This window comes from Uranotaenia lowii, chromosome 3, assembly GCF_029784155.1.
Source record: "Uranotaenia lowii strain MFRU-FL chromosome 3, ASM2978415v1, whole genome shotgun sequence".
Classification (NCBI taxonomy): Eukaryota; Metazoa; Arthropoda; class Insecta; order Diptera; family Culicidae; genus Uranotaenia; species Uranotaenia lowii.
The window spans coordinates 211315213-211341858 of NC_073693.1; the positions used below are offsets into that span (position 1 = coordinate 211315213).

General features: G+C 40.4%; 1 protein-coding gene across 1 annotated transcript in view; it reads left to right on the top strand.

Moving 5' to 3' along the window:
• LOC129758005 (acetylcholine receptor subunit alpha-like 2) overlaps positions 1-26646 on the top strand; it is a 205091-nt gene that overhangs the window by 34730 nt on the left and 143715 nt on the right. Inside the window, exons 2-3 of the mRNA XM_055755424.1 lie at positions 6814-6858; positions 7820-7929. Coding sequence (XP_055611399.1) covers positions 6814-6858; positions 7820-7929 — 155 coding nt within the window. The remainder of the gene's footprint in view (positions 1-6813; positions 6859-7819; positions 7930-26646) is intronic.

The window sequence follows — 26646 nt, forward strand, 5'->3', positions numbered from 1 at the left end:
CATGATTTGAAACGAATTTTTCATTGTCAATTTTGATTTGCAATTCAATTAACCTTTTGTATTGAAAATCTTTAAATTTTTATAAATATTTTTAAAAGTTTGTCTATGTTTTTCAAATCTGAATTTTTATGTTTTAAAATATAAACCTTAATTTTTTTTTCCTTATCAAAAATTAACATTTCAAATCGCGCTTATTTTTTTCTTTTACATATTCAAAATATATCAGTTGAAAATCAAATTCAAAATACATCGGTTGAGTTGAAAATTAAGAAAAGAAATGTTAATTAAAATTAGTAATAAATATCTACTATTATCCTTTTTTAATTTTTATTTTTTTTTATTATTATTATTTTAAAGCAAATTTCTAGTTCAGAGTAAGGAATATCATTTTGAATTTTTTTTTTCAATGACTGACCGAAAGCATCATTGATTTAAAACTTGTGGTTGTGGTTTTTTTTTAAGATTTATTCATTTTATCACTAAAGTTTATTATTTTTAGTTCGTATGAAAATAATGAGTAAGGAAATGATGTAAGAAATCAATTTCCTTGTTAATTGTGTAACTTGGTATTTTTATTATTTTTAGCTAAACTTGAAATTCGAAACCGAAACATTGTGCATTAATTTTGAATACCAAAAACCTTTTTTTTTTTTTTCTTTTTGTAACTTTTTTACTGCATTCCTTAGTGAGAAATTAAAATCAATGTCATTCCGCTTCTTAACCACTATAATACCTCCCCCGCAAAAATTCAATTTCAAGAAACACTAGCCACGGTTGTTTTGTTTTAAACGATTTGGATAAACAGACCGTACCCGGTCCCGTACAACGGAAGTAAGGAAAACATATCTACCTACTATCTCCGTTTCATCTTCACGGTCTTACAGATGGCACAAGTAAAAGCTCCTGTTACCTCCTACGTAACTAACTACAAACATACATGAGAGCACCTCTACCAAGTGCAATGGCGCTGCTACACGAGATTGTATTTCCTTTTTCCATTTGATGGTCATGTGAAGATATGATGATGCCCGGGAAGAATGCTTCTTTTTTAAACAGATTAAGTTTTCCTATCTTTTAAATGAAAATCCATTTAGGTGAGGTTTCTCCCTACTCTAGCGACATCAGCAGGGCTCGGCTGCCGGAGACACTTTCCGTGTGACGGTTTGCACGGAAATGTATGAATTTCACAACATATCTTTAAAACTTTTTTGTTTTCGTTAGAATACGTTTACAACAACTGATTTCTCCTATTAATTTAAGAATGTTATACTGAAATAGTTAAATGGCCATTACAATTTCGATATTTTAAAAGATACTCCTAATTTAACGTCACCGTCCTAGAGTTTTCCGTGTCCATACGGTTGTGAACGGACGTCATCACACGATTTCTCGCTGCCATCAGGTTTGATTGTGCAGAAGCAAAATGCATTCAGAGAGATCTAAGATGGATAAATCCCACATCGCTCGGGTGGGACTGGATTTAACTCTATTTTTCCAGCTAAGTGGAGCTCTTCTGTTTCGGACTGCAAGTGGAGCTGAATGCGGTGTAACTTTTGCTATCGTAATGGAAATTTTTGTGGAGCTCTTCCGAAGCGACTCAACTGAAGCGAGAAGGGGTCCAAATCTGTGGACATGAGTGGGTGCATGCATTGAACGCTTTCAATACCGCCATGTTAAATGAACAACCGAAATCGTTGTACAATTTTATCTCAGCTTGAAAGTTTATTTGAATAAGGAGAAATCCCTTCCATTTGGCCCTCACCGTTACATATTTAAATGGGCTTAAATTCGATGAAAAATACCAGTATGAGGTTACAACAAGTCCTGCTCACAATTTCTCGCGATTTACTTGCTTTAATTCAAAATGCTCTAGCTTTGATCTTTCTACCTATCAATATTAAAATTCTTTCTGTCATTTAATTCTACTTTCCATAGTTATTTGCCTAAGAGCCATCAACTATATTTCAATCTTAGCTTCAAAATGTTTTTTCTTAAAGACATACACCCAGTGTTCGCCACAAATGCGTTGATCCGCTATTCGCTTATAAGTTCGTTCACTTTTTGTTAGCGGTTTAGTTCTACCGCTAAATTTTAAGTGAGCTAGCGAATTTAAAAGATCCTTTTTTTTAGATCGCTAATTGAAGACCGCTAACTTCCTAATTGAACAACCGGTCTAATGAGCGTCATATACAGGTTACACTTCGTGCGAGGGGTAAATCTTCTCGACCGCAGTTGCTTGTGGAGTTCATAGTAGTCACGACTTTCGCTGATCATTCGCCGCCGGATCTCACGGCTGGTGTCATTGTCTGCGATCACCAGTGAGCCGAGATAGACAAAGTCTTCGATTATCTCCAGCTCGTCCCCGTCGATCGTGACCTTGTTATTGCTGGACAAGCGGGTTCGGTCGGTCTCGGATCCGCAGGCCAGCATGTACTTCGTCTTGGACGTATTAATCATCAACCCAATACTTCCTGCTTCGCGTTTCAGTTTGCGGTAGATCTCCTCCACCGCCGCAGATGATCTGCCGACTATATCAATGCTATCGACAAAGCAGATAAATTGACTAGATCTGTTGAAAATCGTGCCCCGCATTTCGCCCACCGCTCGTCGAATAACACCTTCCAGCGCCACGTTGAACATCATGCAGGATAGACCATCACTTTGTCGAAGCTGCGCGATTAGAATGAACTCGACAATTCACCCGTAATCCGCACACAGCACTGCGTTCCATTCATCGTCGCCTTGATCAGTCTGATCAGCTTCCCGGAAAAGCCGTTCTTGTCCATGATTTTCCATAACTCGTTACGGTCGATCGTGTCGTATGCGGCTTTGAAGCCGATGAATAGATGGTGCGTAGAGACTTGGTGTTCACGGCATTTTTGGAGGATTTGCCGTAATGTGAATATCTGGTCCGTCGTTGACCGTCCCTCCATGAAGCCGGCCTGATGACTTTCCACGAATCTTTTTGGTTGTGGCGTTAGGCGGCGGAGTAGGATTCGGGACAACACTTTGTAGGCGGCATTGAGGACAGTGATCGCTCGGTAGTTCTCACAATCCAATTTGTCGCCCTTCTTGTAGATGGGGCAGATTACCCCCTCTTTCCATTCCTCCGGTAGCTGTTCTATGTCCCAGATCCGGACTATCAACCGGTGTAGGCAATAGGCCAACTTGTCCGGGCCCATTTTGATGAGCTCAGTTGCGAAGCCATCCTTCCCAGCCGACTTGTTTCTGTTCAGCTGGCGAATGGCTTCCTTAACTTCACTCATCGTTGGGAGTGGCTCCTCTACGTCATTAGCTACGCCGGCGATGTACCTTCCCCCACCGTCTTGATCTCCTGCATGTGCGCCGTTCAGGTGTTCATCGAAATGCTGCTACCACCTTTTGATCACCTCACGATTGTCCGTCAAGATGCCCCCGTCCTTATCCCGGCACATTTCGGCTTGCGGCACGAAGCCTTTGCGGGATGCGTTGAGTTTCTGATAGAACTTTTGTGTTTTTTGGGAACGATGCAGCTGCTCCACCTCCTCGAGCTTCTCCTCCTCCAGGCGGCGCTTTTTCTCTTGGAAAATTCGAACTCGCTGCCTCTTCCGCTGTCGGTGATTTTTCACATTTCGACGCGTGCCTCTTTGCACTACTGCCGTCCGCGCGGCATTCTCTTCGTCCATCACCCTCCTACACTCCCCGTCGAACCAGTCGTTCCGTCGAGTTCGCTCAACATAACCGATGACGTTCTCCGCAGCACTGTTGATGGCTGTCTGATGGTATCTTAATAGTCCTCGAGGGGGGCTTCGTCAAGCTTGCACTCTGCCGGCAGCGCTGCTTCGACCGATTGCGCGTAGTCTGCCGCGACCTCAGGTTGCTTCAGTCGTGCGATATTTAACCGAGGCGGGCGCCGGTTTCGTGTGTTGTTCACTGCGGAGAGTTTTGGGCGCATCTTCACCATCACCAGATAGTGATCTGACTGAAGTCAGGATCTGACGTCGATGATGTCCGAGAAGTGCCGGCTGTCAATCAAAACGTGGTCGATCTGTGATTGCGTTTGGTACGGTGATCTCCAGGTGTACTTGTGTGGGAGGCGGTGCTGGAAAAAGGTACTACGTACGGCCATTCGTTTGGAGGCGACGAAATAAATAAGTCTGAGGCCGTTTCCGTTGGTCAGCTGGTGCGCACTGAACCTTCCAATTGTCGGTTTGAATTCCTCCTCCTGGCCGACCTGAGCATTAAAATCTGTAACAATCCCTTGTGTTACGCCCGCTCAGTCACATGGACTCCTTAAAGATCACTCAGGGTCAGCTTGCAAGAACAATACGAGAACTGTAATGTTTTTGGCCAAATGCAAATCATTTTATTTAAATGTCGAAACTGTTAATTTGGCACTTTCCCTAGTTCCCTAACTGTCCTTAGTTCCCTATTCTCAAATTTTTACAGAGGTACTTACGAAACCTACGGTGTGTGGTGTAACGTGTATGGGCCCAACGATGTTCGCTCCGCTTCTAGGATCCGTCTTCTAGCCAAGCCACAGCGCGCGTGGCCACCCGGGGAATCGTGCTTTGGATCGTCTTCCGTGCCAGTCCGTATTTGTGCCGTGGGAGCAGTTCCCGCCCGTAACAACCGTTCTTGTTGGCCAAGGGATATTGGGGAAAATCCTTCCGCTCAACGATTGCCTTCCTCCTTAACCAGAAACCACGACCATGTGGTCTTGCCAGTGACTGTGCCCGATATATGTTGGCGATATCGCGGCTTCAGTCCCGATCTTGGATTCCTTTTGGCAGTGCCCGATATGAATGAATTTTCGTGGCCTCAGCCTGAATCCGTTCGACACTTGAACCACTTAAAGAACCACCCGCGAACTCTCAAGGATACTTCGGAGACGCGTGCTTTTGGGAGATAATAAAAACTTGACACCAGATAGATTTTGTAGGTGTTCCTCCTTCCAGGGTTCAGTTCCAAGTGGAAGAGGAAATGTCCCTTGTTTTTCCTCTTAGGCATGGTTTTTCCAGAACTCGACTAAATTGCGTATTAGACGTGTTCAGGCGTCTTCAGGGGTGTGTTGTAAGTGTAGTGTTGTTAAATGGCTGATTACAATTCCTTGAGTGTTGGGTTTTTTATGATAGATGTGATCAATGTGTCATTTCTCCTCATATTCGTACTGACTTTTTCTAAGAATTTCACTTATTTATTTCAATTTTTAAAGCTTTCAATAATATTTTGTGAAATTTTATTTATGCTACCCTATTCTGCTAATTATTTAATTAAAATGATTTGCTTAGCTTCCCCCGAGGTGACTTTAGATTTGTGGCCGTACCAAAGTGAACGGTCACAAATCCCCGATGACGATCTTGATATCAAGTTTTGGGCAACGGTCGTATTCATGCTCCAGCTGCGCGTACAATTCGTCTTTGTCGTCACCGGTACTTCCGAGGTGAGGGCTGTGCACGTTGATGATGCTGATGTTGAAGAACCGGCCCTTGATTCTCAACCGGCACATTCGAAAGTTGATCGGCCACCACCCGATCACGCGCTTTTGCATCTTTCCCATCACTATAAAAGCTGTTCCAAGCGCGTGTGTGTTGCCGCAGCTCTGGTAGATGGCACGACCATCTGGATACGTTCGTACCGTGGAGCCCTTCCAGCATACCTCCTGCAGCGCTACGATGTCGAATTTGCGGCTCTTCAATTCGTTGGAGACTAAGGTTGCTCGCATCCCAGCTAGCACCACGGGGAGGTAGAGAATCGGAGTCGCAGACAAGAGGTGATATGACCACTACCCAAAGGTTGGGTGTATGGGGTTTCGAGTTGCACATTGTCTACCGTTCACTAGCCAAAGAGATATATAACTATCCAGTACGCTTCAAACCCGGCCTTTTCCAAAAACAAGTGTAATATTGACCCAACAGAATCACCCGTTTGTAAACCGATCCTGGAGGTTCAGGACAACGGGTCAACTTAACACTTTTGAAGTGTAAAACCAAATGAGTGTGCCAACCTAAAAGACCCGTTAATTGATAGATCCAAATAATGGATCATATTTACAACTTTTATAGGTTCAGCCAAATGCGTGTGCAGGGATTCAAGAGACGTTCAAATTAGCAAATTTTGTTTAAAGAACGGGAAAAATGGGTCGTTCATTTTTATAGTCCATTTTTACAGTCCATTTTTGCAGTCCATTTTTACAGTTCATTTTTAAGGGACGAGCAATTGATGTCAGGTTTGAAATTAAGATTTGTTTTTCTCTATTGAACGATGCATACGTGGGTATAAAAGGAAGACCTACAGATACAGATGTTTAATCAGAGTCATGCAAAAAAAAAAGTGAAAATGAGTCGCATTAGTGTGGAAACTTGTACACAAGATTGTATTACCAAAAACAATTTTTATTGGGTATTAAATTTTGGATTATCGTATATCGAAAATGAGCTATTAGGGAAAGGATTGAATGCTTTTGAATAAGAATACTTAAAATGGAAAGGTAATATCCTTCAGTGTAATAAACGTTGAGATTTTATTTTGTTTGAAACAATAAAATCTCATATTATCACATCTTTACAGTTTATCAAAAGGCTAATACCATACCATATTTCTTATTTCTAATACTTAAAGATTATGGTCAGCATTTTAGTTGAAATCATATACACCTCAGTTTTCACAATCATTTCTCTAAATTTCTTCAAAATATAAAAGCGTCTTTGAAATCGATACTTCTTAAATGCTATTATGCCTATTTGTATTTCCTCAGTACTAGACTGATATTGATAGCCTGTATTTATCTATCCACTAATGTCCGTTTATTTTTTTTCTCCTCCATTCCCACAGAATCTCAAGGATCAGATCCTGACGACAAATATTTGGCTCGAACACGTAAGTACTCCTACGATAAACATATTTTGCATACATGACCCTTTGCCGAGCTTGTGTCATTTGCATTTAAGCACCTTGTTTTCCATTTCACGTCTCCTCCTCCTCCTACTTCTACTTCCTGTTACTACTAGCCGGCCATCAACGGCAAAAGATAAACCACAAAAAATCACAACATGTTTTTCGGAAAACTGTCGTCTCCACACAATGCCATCAGTAGGTACGGAGTAGGTCCTACAGAGTTTTTTGTTACCCGCATTGTACACGAACATGTATAGTCACATGTTTGTTTACACAAAAATCAAACCAACCTGCTACAAAATAACGTCCTTCATCCTTTCTCATTCTGCCACTCAGACTTTCTGTCTCCCTCCAATATCCGGATTTTTCGAAATATGAATCAGAAGCAGTTTTCGAAATGCGGAAGCCGGAGCGGATTTTGTTTTGGAACAATTTACGCCATGTTTGCGTGCTTGTTTCCTATCATATCCACGGCAGGGAATGGGAGAATCCAACGTTGCGTTGTGGTGGGAGTTTGTTTCCGATTTCACTGATTGACCCTGATGCTGGAGATGTGTCCTTGCTTTTGTTTCATCCATTCGTGTTTGTCTTCAACTGGAAGTCGGCTTTGATGTACATATGTATGTTTATAAAGAAAATCCAGTAAATGCCTTCAGCTTTAAATTATTTTGACAGTTTTTTTTACATTACAACACAAAAGGAAAAAGAATTTATATCTCAGTTGAATCGAGAATGAACAAATTTTGAACCGTTTTCCGCCCTATATGCAGTATTCTATCGTGAATATCGGAAGGAATTAACAATAAACGATGCTAAATTAAAAATAACCATTTTCTTACTCCTTTTTAATTATTGCATGGTTTGTTTTTTATTTTATTCCATTTTTTTTCATGCCCCCATGGAAATGCCACACCGGATGCTGGGAAACCGCCCTTTTTCGCAGGAGTGGCAGGATCATAAATTTAAATGGGATCCGGCAGAATATGGCGGTGTGACCGAGCTCTATGTGCCGTCCGAACACATCTGGCTGCCGGATATCGTCCTCTACAACAAGTAAGTACCACCAACCATGTGATGTTATAATTTAATTTCACGTAGGAACTACTAGTTTTGTCATTTGAAGAACGAATAATTTACAGCCATTGTGTGCAGCAACTACGTTCTTAACGCTAGACATGCAAATAAACAGCGCGAATAAATGATTATCATAAAGAATTTTCAACGATTTCGAATCATATGCTTTCATTTGTTTAATTTAAAACATTTTTTTTTATTCTCATAATAATTAAACAAGGAAAACGTTGAAATATGGAACTACCTTTATTAAGTATATAGCTGCCGAATTATAAACTGTTTCATTAGACTGAGTCGATTTCGGGTCATTTTTGAATTTCCCAAACCCTGGGGTCTTAAAAGCTTCGTCTTGGTCCAAAACTCATCCATGATATTTGCAGAATTTTTAAGTAACGTTTACATGAGTAAATTTGAACTTTTAGGTTTGTATGGGAAAATTGAATATTTTGTACTGAAAAATCAACATCGTTTTTGTTTCTTCTGTGGAACTGAGGCAGCTGATGGTTGTTATGCCAATTTATAAAATTCCTTGAGGAAATTTTCCGCTGAACAACTTTGTCGAAGACTGTAACTTCGTATCTTATTAGGCAAAAAAGTTATTAGCAGTTTAATAGGGGTATGTCTTTTCGCATTGATTAACAGTAAATTCAATTGACATCACTGCAGGGTGCCTATCGAGGTATTGCATGACTACTTTTCATGCAATACTTTGCGAGGCTCCAGCAGTGATGTCTATTGAATTTACTGTTTATCAATGCGAAAAGATATACCCCTATTGAAATGCTAATAACTTTTTTGCCTAATAAGATACGAAGTTACAGTCTTCGACAAAGTTGTTCAGCGGAAAATTTCCTCAAGGAATTTTATAAATTGGCACAAAAACCGTCAGCTGGCTCGGTTCCACAGAAGTAACAAAAACGATGTTGATTTTTCAGTACAAAATATTCAATATTCCCATACAAACCTAAAAGTTCAAATTTACTCATGTAAACGTTACTTAAAAATTCTGCAAAAAATCATGGATGAGTTTTGGACCAAGACGAAGCTTTTAAGACCCCAGGGTTTGGGAAATTCAAAAATGACCCCAAATCGACTCAGTCTACTGTGTTAGAGTCGTAGCGACCCTACTTCCCTGCGCTAGCTCAACAGGGGAAACTTGGTTGATCACCGGAGAAATATATTTTAACAACTAACACAATTAAAATAGTGATTCTTGGGCGGACTTTTTAAACCTTTTGGAAACTTTACAGAAACAAACAAAAGAGAGAAATGTTCTTGGTTTTACAGGGAATGCACTTTGAATTAAAGAAAGACTCGACAATTTGGATGAAAGAAGGACCATACAAAGTTTATTCATGAAAATTTCAATTCACTGTTCTTTGTGAGTTTTGTTTCTCGAATTTCAGTGGTTTGTTAGAAAGAAATGGTAAGATGGTTGGTTTTCAATTTTGTACTTGCGCTCTTTTATTTGGTATCTCGATGATCTCGTTGCGGCCGTTTCTCGGTGGTCGACTCGTTGGGGGACTTCTGCTGGAACAACGTAACGGGATCGGACGAATACAGGAACAGGACGGAATCCGGAATTGCTCTTTGGGCAATTCCCGCAACAACTCGGCCTGTTGGGCGTAGGCCTACCGTTTCACTTCGGTCCGGGGAGCTTTTGTGTGCACGGTAACCACGCGAGTGTCTCACTCTATCGAGGGGCAAGTAACAGATTGGTCGGCACTAGAATACCCAGAGGGAATTCCCACCAGACCTCACCACAGCGTGGAGTGCCCCTAAGGGGGTTGTAACGGGGGCGGGGCACTAGTCACAGGCACGACCTAAAGCACTCGCGGGACACCGGTGTGTTCGCGTAAAGGCTGATGGTGATTCACGGCACTGGGGGAAGACACTTGTTCTGGGGTTCTCTTCACTTTGCCACCTCGACCGACCAGCTGGGAAATGGAGTCGTGAAGCTTCCAGCTGGCCGTTGAAAATTGTTCAGACCACTACCGGAACTGATAATAACGGGGAAGGGGGTCAATGCCACCCAAGTACGGTTGGAAACGGGCTAGTCACGTAAGGTGTGTGACGCGCTGTTGCTGCTCAACCTCGGACCGGAAATACTCGAAAAAGCCTCGAGCTTCTCGAGCTCCTCCTATTTATAGGTTTTCTTGTCCTTTCATCGCCATGTTCCCATTTCCCGTCAAGCATGTTTTGTCCCCTTCGAAGATGCTCGATGACAGCAACATGACAGTAACAATACAGGAACTGACATATAGAGGGCTGGTGTCTTTTCGAACAAAACATTTTATGGCGTGCATTCCATAACAAAATATATTAATCTAACAAAACTAAACCTAACAAATAACTAACTAAATGAATAATAAATAAATAACGCGAAAATAAATAAATAAATAAATAACGAAGAATTTAATAAATTAATAAATAAATAAATAAACAAAACTAAATCCCTAAATGACACCAGCCGATTGCTATTAAAATTAGAACAAGACACCACACAAACATGAGATATCTTATTCTTATTTTAGACATTTACGAACAATAATTTTTATTTACAATATTTACAAAGTTTTCATCCAAACTGGCCCAAAAATCACAATTTTTATTGTAACCATTAAATGAATGGTTACAATCTTCCCGGAGTCGGGGGTGAAAAAACCCGAGGACCAATGCATCGTGGTGGCTCCCTTAGCCTTAAAATCGCAACATATTCTAGAGTAATTTAGTCATAGCCAACCAGAGGAATCTTCCCATGTCGTCGATTCTAATGCCGGGTCACAACACACCATGTGTAATCGCGTAACCTACCGCCGCTCCCTTAGCATTAGAATCGCAACATATTCTAGGGTAATTGGGTCATCATTGCAGAGGAATCTTCTCACGTAGACGATTTTAAGGCGGGGTCACTAAACACGGTTGCAAAGGTCCTGTCTCGAACGAGGGTTTTTTCCTTGGGTTCTCCGCTGATTAACTTCACAGAAATGTAACGGAATATCCTCATAGCCATTGTGAAGTTAGAGTGCAAGCACTTCACATACCGTGGCTCCCTTGGTCTTCAATTCGCAACATATTCTAGAGTAATTGAGTCATATCCAAGCAGAGGAATCTCCTCATGTCGTCGATTCTAATGCTGGGTCACTATGCACGGCAGGAGTTTGCGCCTTACCTACCGCGGCTCCCTTAGCATTAGGATCGCTACATTAATTTGTTCATGCTTGCAGAGGAATCTTCTCACGTAGCCGATTTGAAGACGGGGTTACAAAGCACGGTAACAATGACCCAAGATTTTTCCCGAAAGACGCCCATTTCTGTTCGTTCCTCAACGGAGTCATCCCGAACTAGTCGCCAAAACAAAGTCTTCCCTCCACCAAATCACGATTCCATAATAGGAATTACTGATCACTGACTACCATTTTGCGTCATCTCAAAAAAAGTTTCCTTCTTTCTCTTCTCTGATCCAAATTGTTTCTCAAAACCAAAAGTGTCCCCCCAATCATTCTGTGTGCGATCTCATCCAATAGGCTCTCAGAAAATTAAGAGATCATAAATTGCCAAGACATCTCTTATCACCTGTTGTTATACACCAAAGTTGCATTGACGATGAATTTATTTTAGAACGTTACCTAAATTACACTACCCTATCCTACTTTTTCCAATCACTCTTTCTTTCATTCGACTAGTATTTTTTCCATTCATACAATTTCATTCATTCGTTCAATCACCCAATCATTTACTCTTTTACGGTTAACGTCAAACACGTAGTTACATGTAATGACGAAAAAACAACTTATTATACTAATCAATCAGTTTCAGTTCGTACGAAACTGAAACGATTTATTCTGTGGCGGGAATATGCAACTCGAAACGTTATTTCTTTAATCGCTCATTTTTGAGTGCAAAATTGCGAAATAACGCAGAATTGCGTTTTATTCCCTTAGCGTGTATAAACAACACTGTTTGGCTGCGTCCTTTTCTGGCCAAACTGAACGAAACTCGCATTTGTTTTCGATGATGATTGTCGATGATGACAGCCGATGATGATTGCTGACGTGGCATTCAAATGTCATCAGAGCCTATCAGAGCGTGGGTTTATTTTGAATTCGATCCGGCATGTGGAGACGATGGAAGAAAATTCGCAGGTGCGATGACGCGAGAATTTTAGTGATTTTGGTGTTAATTGATTTTGTTTCCAGGTACTTGTACGTTCCACGCTGCAGCTGCATCCAAAATCCGATCTAGTGCTTGCGAAATACCAAAATACAGGTAGATAAATAAAAAAATATTCTACTCTTCCTGAATTACTTTTTTTTTTTCAGGTGTTCCGGATCGCTACGGAATGTTTAAAAGAGGCCTAGAAGAAGAATTTCGGATTTTGTGGAGAGATTCCGGTGGTCTTGAGAATATTAGAATGCCCGTTAATGGCCGATGGTAACTGTTGGGTGATGAGTTCCGGCGTTCATACCACCTAAAAGCAAAGGGGAACCGGGCATGACTGTTCCTGCAGTTCTGTAGACCATCCCGACGAGTATTATCTAAGACTTTCCGTGGAAAGCCGAAAATAACTGAGCGGGCATCTTGGCATGTTTTCGTCCGGGACTATCTGGTTACCAGAAACTTCTGCAGAATGGAAATAGTGACCGGAATCATTCGTTGTGGATTAGCTGGTTGCCGGAATGGAGAACGGCTTCGCCATTGAGACACTGTATGCCCCATGAACAGTGCAGGACATTTTCAGGAGCTGGTAGTGCATTGACTGGAATATACCGATATAACAGCTAACAATGACCAGGAGGCCCGCTTCCCAACGACGTCCTATTTCAACCTCTCCAGTTTGCCTCGTTACTTATGAAGAAGATTAATCCCGTGTAACCTATGTTCATGCTGATCGGCGCACCGGTGTCTGGCTGAATGAATCTTCCGTCGAATCGGTATGTTCTGGACTTGAACGTGACTTCGATCGCCACCACCTACGTAATGTAAACACCGTCTATGTTGCGGTCAAAATTTACCAACGAGCAATGTATTTCCTCGACGTGCCTATCTCAAAGTAAACGATGATCATATCCCGTTTCAAGCTGGAAGTACATTTTTCTTCGGAAAGTGGTTATTTTGAAGAGAACCTGAAAAGAATAGTCTATTCCCTGAAATGAATATTTGGTCCAATGGATTCTAGGAATGACTAGTGATTGTGGTGGTGAGTATTCGAATCTTTATCATTATTATTATTATTTTTTTTCACCCTTGCACGAACATGTTGCACTTATGCAGGCTTTATGTGAGCGGCAGGCCAAACCCCTAGATCTTTGCCCTGGAGATCTTCCAGTGTATACGAGGAAGTTCCTTTTACGCTTTTTATTTTGCACGGTTAATATTGGGGTCCGTATTTAGAGTTATAGCTCTCCCCCGCATTTGAAAGCTTCATGTTTCGTCGATAAACCAATTGCCCAATAGTAAACGGTTTAGCTGGGCGAATGCGTAAATCGTAAACGCGTTTGGAACTTGTGTACGCTTTTTCAAGATTTTTTTTCACCAACTCGTAGACGCTAAGGTATAAATCTTTTCGACGTTTCTCAAACTGTTCGGGTGTAAGATTTTCTCCATGGCGGGCGAGGCGATAGTCATTTCCTTGCTCCGCATATTCATGTCCATGGATAATGAAATATGGGGTAAACCCCGTCGGTGAGTGAACACTAGTATTTAGAATCATTTCAATCTCTGCAATTTTTGTGTCCCAGAGGCGTTGATCCCCTTTGACGTAAGTGCGGATAGCAGCGTTGATGGTTCGGTTTACTCTCTCTACGGGGTTCGCCTGCGAATGATATCGTGAGTTCAACCAGTGAGTGATTTTGAATTGATCAAGCAATGACTTGAACTCTTTCGAGAGAAAACTAGAACCGTTATCGGTTATAATTATCTCTGGAACAGAATTCTTCATGAACCATTGATCTTTCAAAATAACGCACAGGGTTGAACTAGCGATTTTCTTCACAGGCTGAACTAGAACCCATTTCGAGAAGTAATCCGAGACCACCAACAAATGCTGGTTGCCTTTACGACTTCTGGGAAGGGGGCCGATAAAATCAACCGAAATCATCTGCCAGGGTCGATCTGCTAGACGCATTTTACCCATTTCGGGAACCATGGCGACGTGAGAGGGCTTCACTTCTTTGCACGTCGTGCAATGCCGAACAAAATTACGGATTTCCACAGTCATGCGAGGCCAATAGTACCGCTGTCTGATCCTTGCAAGCGTCCGTTCATATCCGGAGTGAAAAGACGAGTTATGCGAATCCTCTATTATTTTGGCAATGTCCTCCGTCCGTGGTACGCGTTTCCATGCAAAATTAGCATCATGTGGGTAGTCGGGAACGGAAATATATTTGAGAAGTTGTCCATTTTCAACTCTAAAATCCACGTAATCATCTGGTCTACTCACAACTTTATGCAGCATGGAATCGTACCACGTTGTGGATGGGCTGTCAATTGCTGCAATGCTACGAGAAAGTGCATCAGGAACGACATTTTCTTTGCCTTTCCTGTGCACTATTCTCATATCATATTGCTGCAGAATGAGCGCCCACCTACTACAACGTGATCCTACTTTCCACTTTGCATTAAGTATGTGAGTAAGAGCAGATGAATCGGTGATTAAAGTGAAATGGTAACCCTCAATATATCCCCTAAAGGCATCTATAGCCAATATCGCTGCCAATGCCTCCTTTTCGGCTGCATGGTAGTTCTTCTGTGGCGTGCTGAGTTTGTGGGAGTCGTACGCTATGACGCACTCTCCGTCTTCATGCTGTTGTGTTAGCACTCCTGCCACTGCTACGTCGCTTGCGTCCGTTTGGATGGTGAAAGGACGGCTGAAATCTGGACTGGCCAAAATGGGGGAAGAAATTAACAGCTCCTTAATACGAACGAAAGCTGTTTCGGCATCTTCATTCCAGCGAACCAGTTTCGACTTCGTTTGTAGGAGATCGGTGAGAGCCGCCGTGGTTCCACTGAAGTCTGGAATGAATCGCCGATAATAATTGGCCATTCCCAGAAACCTCCGGAGTTTTGTTACTGTTGTTGGCCGTTCGTATTCCAAGATTGGCCGTACCTTTTCCGGATTTGTGCGTAGGCCTTCGGTTCCTAACAGGTAACCCAGAAAGGGTACTTCGGATACTCCAAATCGCGATTTATCGCGGTTAATACTCAAGTTGGCTTCACGTAGACGACGAGAGATCTCCGTAAGAAGCTGTACGTGATGCTCGAATGTTTCCGTTACCACAACAATGTCATCGAGGTATACGAAAACATTCGGTTCCAGTATACCATGACCCAGTACGAAGTCCATTATTTTGGCCAATGAAGCAGGACTGTTGACCAACCCGAAACACATCCGGGTATACTGGAACAACCCTTTACCCTGCACGCTGAAAGCTGTGTACCGCCGGGACTCCTTATCTAGCGGAACCTGTAGGAATGCTTCCGACAGGTCTATTGTTGACAAATAATTTGCTTTTGGTAATTGGCCTAATATTCTTCCAGGGTGGGGTAGAGGGTAAGCATCTCGGACAGTTCTTTCGTTGATCTTCCGTGCGTCTAAGCAAAGCCGAACCTTGTTTGGTTTGATGACCGGCACACAATTCAACGACCAATCTGAATCGCTCCGTTCAATTATGCCGGCCTCGAGCAACCGTTCCAGCTCTACTGCAACCAACGCCTGGGTTTTTGGAGACATGACATACGGAAATTGACGAACCGGTGGCTTGCCTTTGTATTCCTCCTTCAGGACAATCCGATGAGTGGCCAAAGGAGTGGTGGTAAGTTTACCGTGACCGGCAGCTAAAAAACTGTTTTTAATTTCTTCCAATTTCTCCTCTTCTTCTAGCGATGACATGTTGGTTGGATCAGGAACCTCCTCCACAACTGCTGCGTTCACGGAATCTCCAGTCAACTGAGTGGGCACGATGTGAAATTTGGTCCAAAAGTCCATCCCACAAATGCAGTCGATGGACAAATTGGCCACCACCAGAATGGTGATAACCTTGATTCGTCCATCAAACTGGATAGGGAGACAGGCTTGGCCTAAAACTTCCAACGAATCACCACTTGCTGAATGGAGATCCAATGATTTGGCTAACGAAAAAACCTTTTTCTGCCTGGTTTTGGCGAAGAGATTCTCGCTGATTAGTGAGTAATTACTGCCGCTGTCTAGCAGTGCTCGAACTGGGAAATCATGAATACGGATTTCAACAAAGGGACGATGATCGTTTGGAAAAGGATAGGAGATGTTGCAGATTTCAGTATCTCTAGAATAATAGTGGTTTGGGACCGTTTCCCAGAACCACGGTGGAGCGGATGAGTCAATGGATGAAGTGCTTACGCCTGGCGTTCCTGCGAACCGCGGTTTTGGTTCGCAGTACCGTGGTTTTTTACACAGTACGGACACATTGCTGTCGGGAAGCCACGAAGCCCACACTTGAAGCAGACAATGATTGGTGGCTGACGACATATTGCTGCGTGATGCCCCTCTCGATTGCAATTGTAGCATCGATTTGAAGGAGGAGGCTTATGGTTGTTCACCACCATCTCCAACGTTAGTGGTGGCTGTGACTGACTGCTGGATGTTTCCCCGGATGATTTACCAACCAATTGACGTGACGGGCCAGGTAAATTTGGCGAGAACTGGTTCTGACTCTTCGGAGCACTGTTCCCTTTTGAACCTGCCACAGCCGCCCGAGGATATGAGTTCTGCAGCTGTTGTACTGCAGCACTGGTGTCCGAAGTGGCCACCTGCTGCCTGTTTTTGGTGGCCTGCTTGTGATCAGATCCTTCAATCACGTTGACCACTTTATCTGGACCAAAAACTTTATTGTAGGCTGAAAAGTTGAGAGCATCAAGCTTTTGACCCGCCGCGACTAATGACTCCAGATTCAGAACAGGAACGAAAGCCATTTGCTTTTTATAATCCATCCTCATGTTCTGTTGGAGGATTTGGATCTTTTCAAATTCCGGAATTGGAGCGCTCATGGTCCGGATCAGCTTTTCTACCTCGCTGTAGAACTCGTAGAACGATTCCTGCTGCCGTTGGCGTCTTTGGTAGACCTTCATCTTGATGAGGGCGTCCAAATCCGGATGCAAATATGTCCTTCGAAGCTCAAAGACTAAATGCTGCCAGCTGATGAGCCGACCCATGGAGCGCTGGGTCATATACCACTTCAACGCGGATCCGGTAAACAGATGAACTGCCGATTCGAAAAGCTCCTGCTCGGAAACCCTTTCGGCCATGGAAAGAGCATGCACCACTTCCAGAAACTCATTCAGTTTCAACCCTTGATCGTCTCCGCTGTATTTAGCAATGTTCCATTTAGAAACTGGCAAAGTATGGCGAGACTGAACAGGGGTCTGAAACGGATAAGATAGTCCAGGTTGTCCGTACTGTCCTCCAGATGGTCCATAAGGGAAACCGGGTTGTCCCTGGTACTGGTTCGGCAGCCAACGGTTGGCAAACGGAGGCTGAGAAGGATTCTGCATCGGAAAATTTTGAGCTGGGGGATTTGGCTGACCAACATTTTGGGAAACATTCACATTCGGAAGGGTTTGATTGGGGAAATTTAGAGGTGCGGGAAATTGATTGTAAGGATTGGGATAAGGATCTTGAGGATGGCTATTGTTATTTAGAGGGCAATTTGAAATTGAGAATTGAGGAGTTGGTCTATTGGTTTGGATTTTGTTTTCATGAATGGGTTGGGAAATATTTATTGAAGCTGAATAAGGGTAATGATTAGGAATTTGGGGGTAAAATGAATTTGTTTGAGGATACGTGGGATTAGAAAGGATTTGAGGAAATGAATTGTTTTGGAAACTAGAATTAGCGGAAAAATTTTCAAAATTCATGTTGGTGCCACCATCTAATGGGTTCGAAACATTTTGAATTTCCTGATTGGTTTGAGTTTCAGCATCCTTTCCTTCTTTTCTTTTAGCTAGTTCTTCTTCGAGACCTACTATTCTCGCCTGTAAGCTATGGATCCAGTCGAGATCGTCTTGGCCCAAGGCTGTAGGTGTAGGAACCTCGGATCTGGCGCTGCCTGTTGCCTCTACCATTGCCTGCGAAGGGTTGTCTATGGTGGTATCCTGTTGCTCGCTTCCCGGTGGTTCAATCGCGGTTTGCATCAATTGCACTAATTCCACCAGTACATTCTGCATTTGCGTCAAAAGGTTTGGTGAGCCCCGTGACGAGCAAAGGAGAGTGGCTACTCGAGCGCCCACGTGAGCTAGACGAGCTAAGGAAATCCTTTTTTGCATGTCGTCGGAAGTGTTAGATTGTAAGGTTTTTTTAAGTTGTTTAAATTTTACCAAGCAAATTTCCCGTTCATTTTCGGGATCGCTTCTTAGATTTAAGGAACCTAATTTACTACCGGATTCTTTTTCCCTTTTTAAAGCATCCCGCAAACATTTCCTTTTCCTGGACAAATCCAGTCCCGACAATATCACATCGCGACATTTGAGCTCTTGCTCGAGTTCATCCTCCTCCAATAACTCCACCCGCATAACCTGGTATAATTTAACCAAGCGATCTAGCGCTTGATTAAAGCTTAGCTCCTCCATCGTTGACTAATCCTAGATTAACTAATAATAAATTTACTAATATTTCGATTTTCGAAAAATGAGCTGAAAAAGAAATACACTTAGTGGGTAACTTTGGGTATTAAACGCCAGAAAGTATGCAATATTGGCGATTTGAACAAAACCAAATGATAGATTTGTCTTGGCAAATATGAACTAAAAATTTTGCTATTGGATGAGAAGGTACTGTAGAATGGTTAGTAACAATTTCAGATTGATTAACAATTCGGGAGAACAGTATGGTTTGTATGATAGTTATAATCATTCGCGACAATCAGTGAATTTTCATCCCCAAAATTTCCTCGTGAAATTGACTTTAAGAAAACTTGCTTCAACGACTACGCGATTTTAATGAAGTTAATCTTAGCTGAATTTCTCCGGGAGACCAATTAGAAAAAGGGATTTACTTCTGGTCTTGGAAGTAGACCACTTTTTCTTATTTTTTTAAATGGAATTGAAATTTTATCAAAAAAAATTTTTACGTTGGGCGCCAATTGTTAGAGTCGTAGCGACCCTACTTCCCTGCGCTAGCTCAACAGGGGAAACTTGGTTGATCACCGGAGAAATATATTTTAACAACTAACACAATTAAAATAGTGATTCTTGGGCGGACTTTTTAAACCTTTTGGAAACTTTACAGAAACAAACAAAAGAGAGAAATGTTCTTGGTTTTACAGGGAATGCACTTTGAATTAAAGAAAGACTCGACAATTTGGATGAAAGAAGGACCATACAAAGTTTATTCATGAAAATTTCAATTCACTGTTCTTTGTGAGTTTTGTTTCTCGAATTTCAGTGGTTTGTTAGAAAGAAATGGTAAGATGGTTGGTTTTCAATTTTGTACTTGCGCTCTTTTATTTGGTATCTCGATGATCTCGTTGCGGCCGTTTCTCGGTGGTCGACTCGTTGGGGGACTTCTGCTGGAACAACGTAACGGGATCGGACGAATACAGGAACAGGACGGAATCCGGAATTGCTCTTTGGGCAATTCCCGCAACAACTCGGCCTGTTGGGCGTAGGCCTACCGTTTCACTTCGGTCCGGGGAGCTTTTGTGTGCACGGTAACCACGCGAGTGTCTCACTCTATCGAGGGGCAAGTAACAGATTGGTCGGCACTAGAATACCCAGAGGGAATTCCCACCAGACCTCACCACAGCGTGGAGTGCCCCTAAGGGGGTTGTAACGGGGGCGGGGCACTAGTCACAGGCACGACCTAAAGCACTCGCGGGACACCGGTGTGTTCGCGTAAAGGCTGATGGTGATTCACGGCACTGGGGGAAGACACTTGTTCTGGGGTTCTCTTCACTTTGCCACCTCGACCGACCAGCTGGGAAATGGAGTCGTGAAGCTTCCAGCTGGCCGTTGAAAATTGTTCAGACCACTACCGGAACTGATAATAACGGGGAAGGGGGTCAATGCCACCCAAGTACGGTTGGAAACGGGCTAGTCACGTAAGGTGTGTGACGCGCTGTTGCTGCTCAACCTCGGACCGGAAATACTCGAAAAAGCCTCGAGCTTCTCGAGCTCCTCCTATTTATAGGTTTTCTTGTCCTTTCATCGCCATGTTCCCATTTCCCGTCAAGCATGTTTTGTCCCCTTCGAAGATGCTCGATGACAGCAACATGACAGTAACAATACAGGAACTGACATATAGAGGGCTGGTGTCTTTTCGAACAAAACATTTTATGGCGTGCATTCCATAACAAAATATATTAATCTAACAAAACTAAACCTAACAAATAACTAACTAAATGAATAATAAATAAATAACGCGAAAATAAATAAATAAATAAATAACGAAGAATTTAATAAATCAATAAATAAATAAATAAACAAAACTAAATCCCTAAATGACACCAGCCGATTGCTATTAAAATTAGAACAAGACACCACACAAACATGAGATATCTTATTCTTATTTTAGACATTTACGAACAATAATTTTTATTTACAATATTTACAAAGTTTTCATCCAAACTGGCCCAAAAATCACAATTTTTATTGTAACCATTAAATGAATGGTTACAACTGTTTCATATCTATGATAACAAATGTTGCAAATCTTACCAGCTGCAGGCATAAATTTGTTTATTTTTTAACGAATTTCATCAGTTCGAACAATTGTATTGGTCTTAATTGGTAGGAAACTGAGAAACGCTCATCAGTAGCAAACATGATATTTTCCTAAATGAATTTCTTTTAGAGAAACTTACGTGTAGATATAAATGATGTTCGGATCAAAAAGTGGCCAACTTAAATTCGCCGTATTTTTTTTCTTATCATTCATTTAAAAAAAACTAAACACCCCTCATTTTGTAGGTGTATGAGTGTAGAATGATGCTTCTATATGGCTCTCAACATTAGGTCTTTACTTTTCAAAATGGCGTCCAAGCAAAAGGAGCTACAAATCAGAATTTTGTACATGCCTCGTGGAAATTCAAACTACAAGCACGCAGAAATAGCAAAATCGTACACTCAGAAAAATACTATTATGTATGCCATAAGATTCTCTTATGAAGTGGCGCCATAAGAAAAATTAATGAAATTCATAAGATTGTCTTATGACGCGAATGAATTCTGAAGATGAACGCCTACTTCAATGAGAGGTTGTTGCTTTTCATAAGAGATTCTTATGGAAACAGTAAATCACTTTCTAATAAGAATAATTCTCGATATTTCATGCTGAAAACATTCACTATATTGTTTGCCAAATTTGTTTAAAATTAAATCCTCCATGGTCACCATCAGCAGTGCATCAACAGACGGCTCCATCAAAGTTTTTTGTTGCCGCATCTTAATCTTCGACCTTTCGTTTTTTGCCGATCAGCTTGCTGAAAGGTAAACAAATAATGTATTTTAGTTTACTAATGTATTCAACGTTCACACCAAAAACATCAAATCGAACTTACCATTCCGGAGATAACAATAAAATTTAACATTGATGGAAAACTATAATAACTTTGAACTGGCGATTGCTTCGTACTGTTAGATGATGAAAAAAAAACTGATGCTATGAAAGAATGTGTTCATCATTTTTTCACAATGCCGTTTCTTCTATTTTTCATAAGAACATCGTACGAAAATTGAAAGAATTTCATAAGACTCTTATGAAAAATTAGTTTGGACGCAAAAAAGTGGTTCATAAGATGTATCTTATGAAATTTATAATAAGATTTCCTCTGAGTGTAGAATCAACCGTCACCAAAGTAATAAAAGAGTTCGGGGAACGTATTTCGACAACTAGGAAGCCGGAATGTTAAGAAAATCGAAATTCAAGCGCCGCAGTGACGAACAGAAGAGTGGCTAGCACTTTCAAGCGAAACTGTAATCTCTCCGTTTGAGATGTCGCCAATAAGTTCAAGTGTCGCCTGGTGGTGCAATTAAATTAAACTATCAATGTTTGCCAAGAAATAACTCTTTTGAGAAGCTATCTGTATAAATTACTTGAAAAGCTATATTTTGGTTGCAACCGGGACCGTCAACCAGGAAATTTTCGTGAAAGAGTGTCTTCTAAAGCGTTTGCTGCCTTTCCTAAAGGAACATGGCTTGTCTGTGCTGTTTTGGCCGGATTTGGCCTCCTGCCATTATGAAAAAAGGCCATGGAGTGGTATGCTGCAAACAACATTCATTTCATTTCTTTATTAATACATGTAACATAAGATCAATGATCTTTTTAATCGCTACAGTTTAGGATATAATATTAAGTTGAAAAATTTAACTAATCCTGAAGTTTTTTGTAATATAAGGCCATATTTTATCTTGGTTTCATTCATTACTATTAAGTAAAGTCAGTAAGTCCTCTTTGAATCTGTTTCGAGAGAAATTTAATTTTAATTGCATTGGGAGCTGGTTCCAGTTTTTAATACCTCTAATAATGAAAGAATTACTGTAGTATAATGAAGTATGATGTGGATTAGAAAACGAGAGGAACGTACACTGCGTAAGGGGGTCAACAATGAATATAAATAGGGTGGTTTTTTACTGCTAACGATTTCAAAAATTGACATACAATTGCGAAATTTATAAAAATTGGAATAACTGCAACCAAGTAGATTTTTCTGAAGATAAGTTACACTGGAAAAACGATCGAGACTGTAGACATATCTTATGCAAGCATTCAGAGCTATTCTCATGCGGTCCAAGTGTGAAAAGTTTGCGTTTGAAAAAACGAAACAACTGTATATGAAGTGTGGTAGTAAAAAAGTTTTTAACAGTTTAAGCTTGGTGTTGTAATCTAAGTGTCTAGTGCTGATATTTAATCTTTTTAGAGTAGCGTAAATTTTTGAAATCTGCTGCCTAATTTGCAGGTTCCAAATGAGATTTTTATCAAAAATGACTCCAAGATTGTTGACCTTATCAGAGAATTGAATTCAGGTTGTGTCCAAGGATAAGAACCTTCCTAAATAACACACCAGAACTTTTCCAAATCGAAAAATATTGGATGATAGTTAGTAAACAAAACCGTAAGAAGACCCAAAAACTGTAAGCAGCGAGAAGCAGTTCAAAGAAAACTGGCGTTCTGCGCCGAAGAAAATAAATAAGGTGACTGTTCAAAATCTGATTACAGGCTTCAAACGAAAGTCTCACCAATTTGGACTAGGTAGACAGGAGTCTTAACTGTGTATTTGTTCCGTCTTTTATACAGATTTAATGTTGAAAAAGAAGACACTTTGATTATTTTAATAAACAAATAATCGATTTACACGCAATTTCGTTTGACCACATTTTGATTCGAGCACCCTTCACACAAAGGATATCAATGAAACTTCATGTTTCTTCAAAGGTATTTCATTTCCTAGTACTTCGCGTACATCTTTCGAGAATACAATGGCAAGCATCTCACAAAATGCTGAAACCACCACCTTGAATCCAACTTTACCAATTGATTGGAAAAAGGCTTTCTACACGCATTCTACACAGGATTGGTAGAAAGTTGATGCATAAAGAAGGCTCGAAAAATTTTTTTTTTTCGAAATCAAAAACTTTTTTTGAAACTTTGGTTTACCGTTGATAAGCTTTGCAGTAAATTCGAATTCTTTGTTCCACAAGCTGGCGCGTCCTATGGGGGGAGTCATCGAGGGAGATTGAAAAATTACTTTTGAACGAGTGTATTTTTTAGAAAATTCTGAAAAATAGGAACTGCCGAAATGTGAGTGGTCACCTGGAATGGGTCCTAACTAGAATTATAAGAAAAGATCGATCTCCAAGATTAATTTAGATGGGCTGTCGTAGGTGTTGGGATGAGATGAAGGATACGAAGAAAAGAAATCAAATTTAATTAAAAATAAATTAAAATAATAGTTGTACTGCTGCTGCTGCTGATTGTATTGATTTGGCCTTCCGGTGGAATAAGACGGAATTGGCGTGAGAAGCGCAGATATTTAAGGCAGCTGCTTCTGATTTTTTTTATTTCGATTTAGATTTTTAAGGCTACTGCTGCTGATTGTATGTTTTGAATAAGCCTTCTGGTTGGGTAGGCTGTTTCTAAGAATACTATCGAATTATTCCGACTCTGATCAACAGAGCCAGAGTGACAAGAAAATCATAGTTTGAGATAGCTGTTGCTAAGAATGTTTCTTATGCGGATTTTTCTGGCTCTGGTAAACAAAAGCAGAGCGACAGGAAAAGGAGCAATTGGGAAGGCTTTTGTGAAGAATATTTTTGGATGGGATGAAGAATATTCAGAAAATAAAAATTAAGATTTGAAAAGCTTTGGTAGAGAATGGAATGTAGAATTAAAATGAGAGAAATTTGAGATATAAAATTTTGTATTTTAGAAAGCAAAAGTCTGTAATTTAAAGATTCTATTGAGAATAGAGTTGAGAAGGAATGTAGAGATGAGATGAAGGATAAGCAGAAATTAAATAAATTTTGTAGGATTGAGAATAAAGATGTGGAATATGGAATAAAAATAAATGATATTTGGTGAAAAAAAAGTTCTAGAGGAAAAAAGAAACAAAAGTCGACGCGTAAAAAAGTTTTAATTGAGAGTAGAGGTGAGAAGGAATGTAGGGATGAGATGAAGGATATGAAGAAAAGAAATCAAATTTAATTAAAAATATATTAAAATAATAGTTGTATTCGGCAACACTGAAGATAAATAAAATAAAATAAATTTCATTGGCAACGTTTGCTATTTTGGCAACACTAGACAAACAAACAAAACAAAGTGAATCATTGATCTATTCTTGTGAGCGACAGACGTGTTTAAGTGAATCTCTGAATTGAGATTCGTAAAATCACGACAGTAGGATCGATTAACCTTAAAATCGAAGCATAAGAATCGATCTTTGATAGATCGATTTTATCCATTTTTAACAAGAAATAGAACATTTTGTTATAAAAATGATAAAAAAGAACACGAAGTTTCAAAAATGCGTTAAACTTCTATCTTTGATTGCAATTAATGCATATACGAATACAAAAGGTGATACAATTCAAAACTTTTAAAGTTTAACTTTCGCTCTTTTAACTGCTGGAATTTATGAAGAACTTATCAAATTTTTCAATAAAATACTTCGAACGTTAATTAGTCCTCCCCCCTCGAGATTATCGGAAAAGTCGAAAAGAGGTGGGGGGTAACAAAAGAAGAATTTTATATTTCTTTCGGTCTAATTGGTCTTCTGAAAATTTAGAAAAGATTTGGCTGGGTTTTAGGGGAGATGGGGGCATAATGGCCACCTTAAGGAAAACGCTTATTTAACCATAGAGAACAGCTGTAATATGTGAATTACATCATTTTTTCGTGTTCAGACACTCAAATAGTCTATTGCCTTATTGGATGAGACTTGAAAAAGCAGATAAAAACGTTTAAAAATGCATTTTAAAAATTTTTGCCGAAAGCTAAAAACCAGTCACTGTAGAGGCATAATGAGAAACCCCCCGAGGCAGTATGATCACCATTAATGAAGGCATAATGAGCTTTTTCTGCCGGGGATTCTAGCAGCAAATTCGACTCGATGAAGTCAACTGAGTAATAGAGCTACAGTTTGACTTGTATCGTCTGACGATTTGGCCTATTGGTAAGATGTAGGTAGGCTCTAGTTCGATTCCTGGTCGAGCTGATTTTTTTTTCATTTATCATTCATGATCATGATTGCACTGAACGGTGAGGCGTAGATTCATCAAACAACGCAATAACAAAATAATCTAGGTCTGTTGGTAGAATTCAAAGAATAAACACATGCTCATATATTATGTTTCTGGTGTTTTGTTTGACGGATGATGCTTTGATGCTATTAGCCGTATAATGTAACAATAAAAAAAAATCAATCATGAATGGTATGTGCAAAAAAAGTCTCCTCGAACAGGAATCAAACTCGAGTCTACTGATTACCTCTCCGACACCTTACCAATAGGCCAAATCGACAGACGAAACAAGCCAAGCTGTAGCTCTATTATTCAGTTGACTTCATCGAGTTGAATTCACTGCTAGATTCCCCGGTAGAAAATGCTCATTATGCCTTCATTGATAGTGCTCAGTTCGCCTCTAGCGAACAAATTAAAGTAAAAAAGCGTTTTAAAATTGATTAAGTTGAAAAATCAAAAATTTTATGATGTTGATGTTTATGATGTTGTTGAGAAACAATGTGTAGATCATGTTGCAGTGCATACATTTCAGATCAAGATGATTTAAAGGTCATAAAAGCTTATTTGGTGGTGCTCAAAAATTATAATATTTTCGTCACTTGAGAACCTAGCTGGTTATTATTTAATATTTCTGTAAAGATGAAAAGGATATTTCTTTTTCGATGAAAAATTAATACTATGGGTAGTACGAAACAAGTCCTTATGAAAATTTGTTTTAGAAAATACGTACTTATGTAGAAAAAAGGAGTGTCATTATGCCCTGGGTGCTCGTTATGCCCTCATCTCCCCTACTCTCCTAAATTGACATGTTTCCAATCAATCGACAATACAAAATTTTAATCAAAAAACACCGTTTCACAAGTTCCTTTATAATTTCCAATGGATAGTTCGAGGAAAATTTGTCACATGCCAATTGTTTAGGTTACCATGATAAGGATAAAATTAAAAATAAGTGACACAAAATGAAGCAACGTAACAGAAGCATTT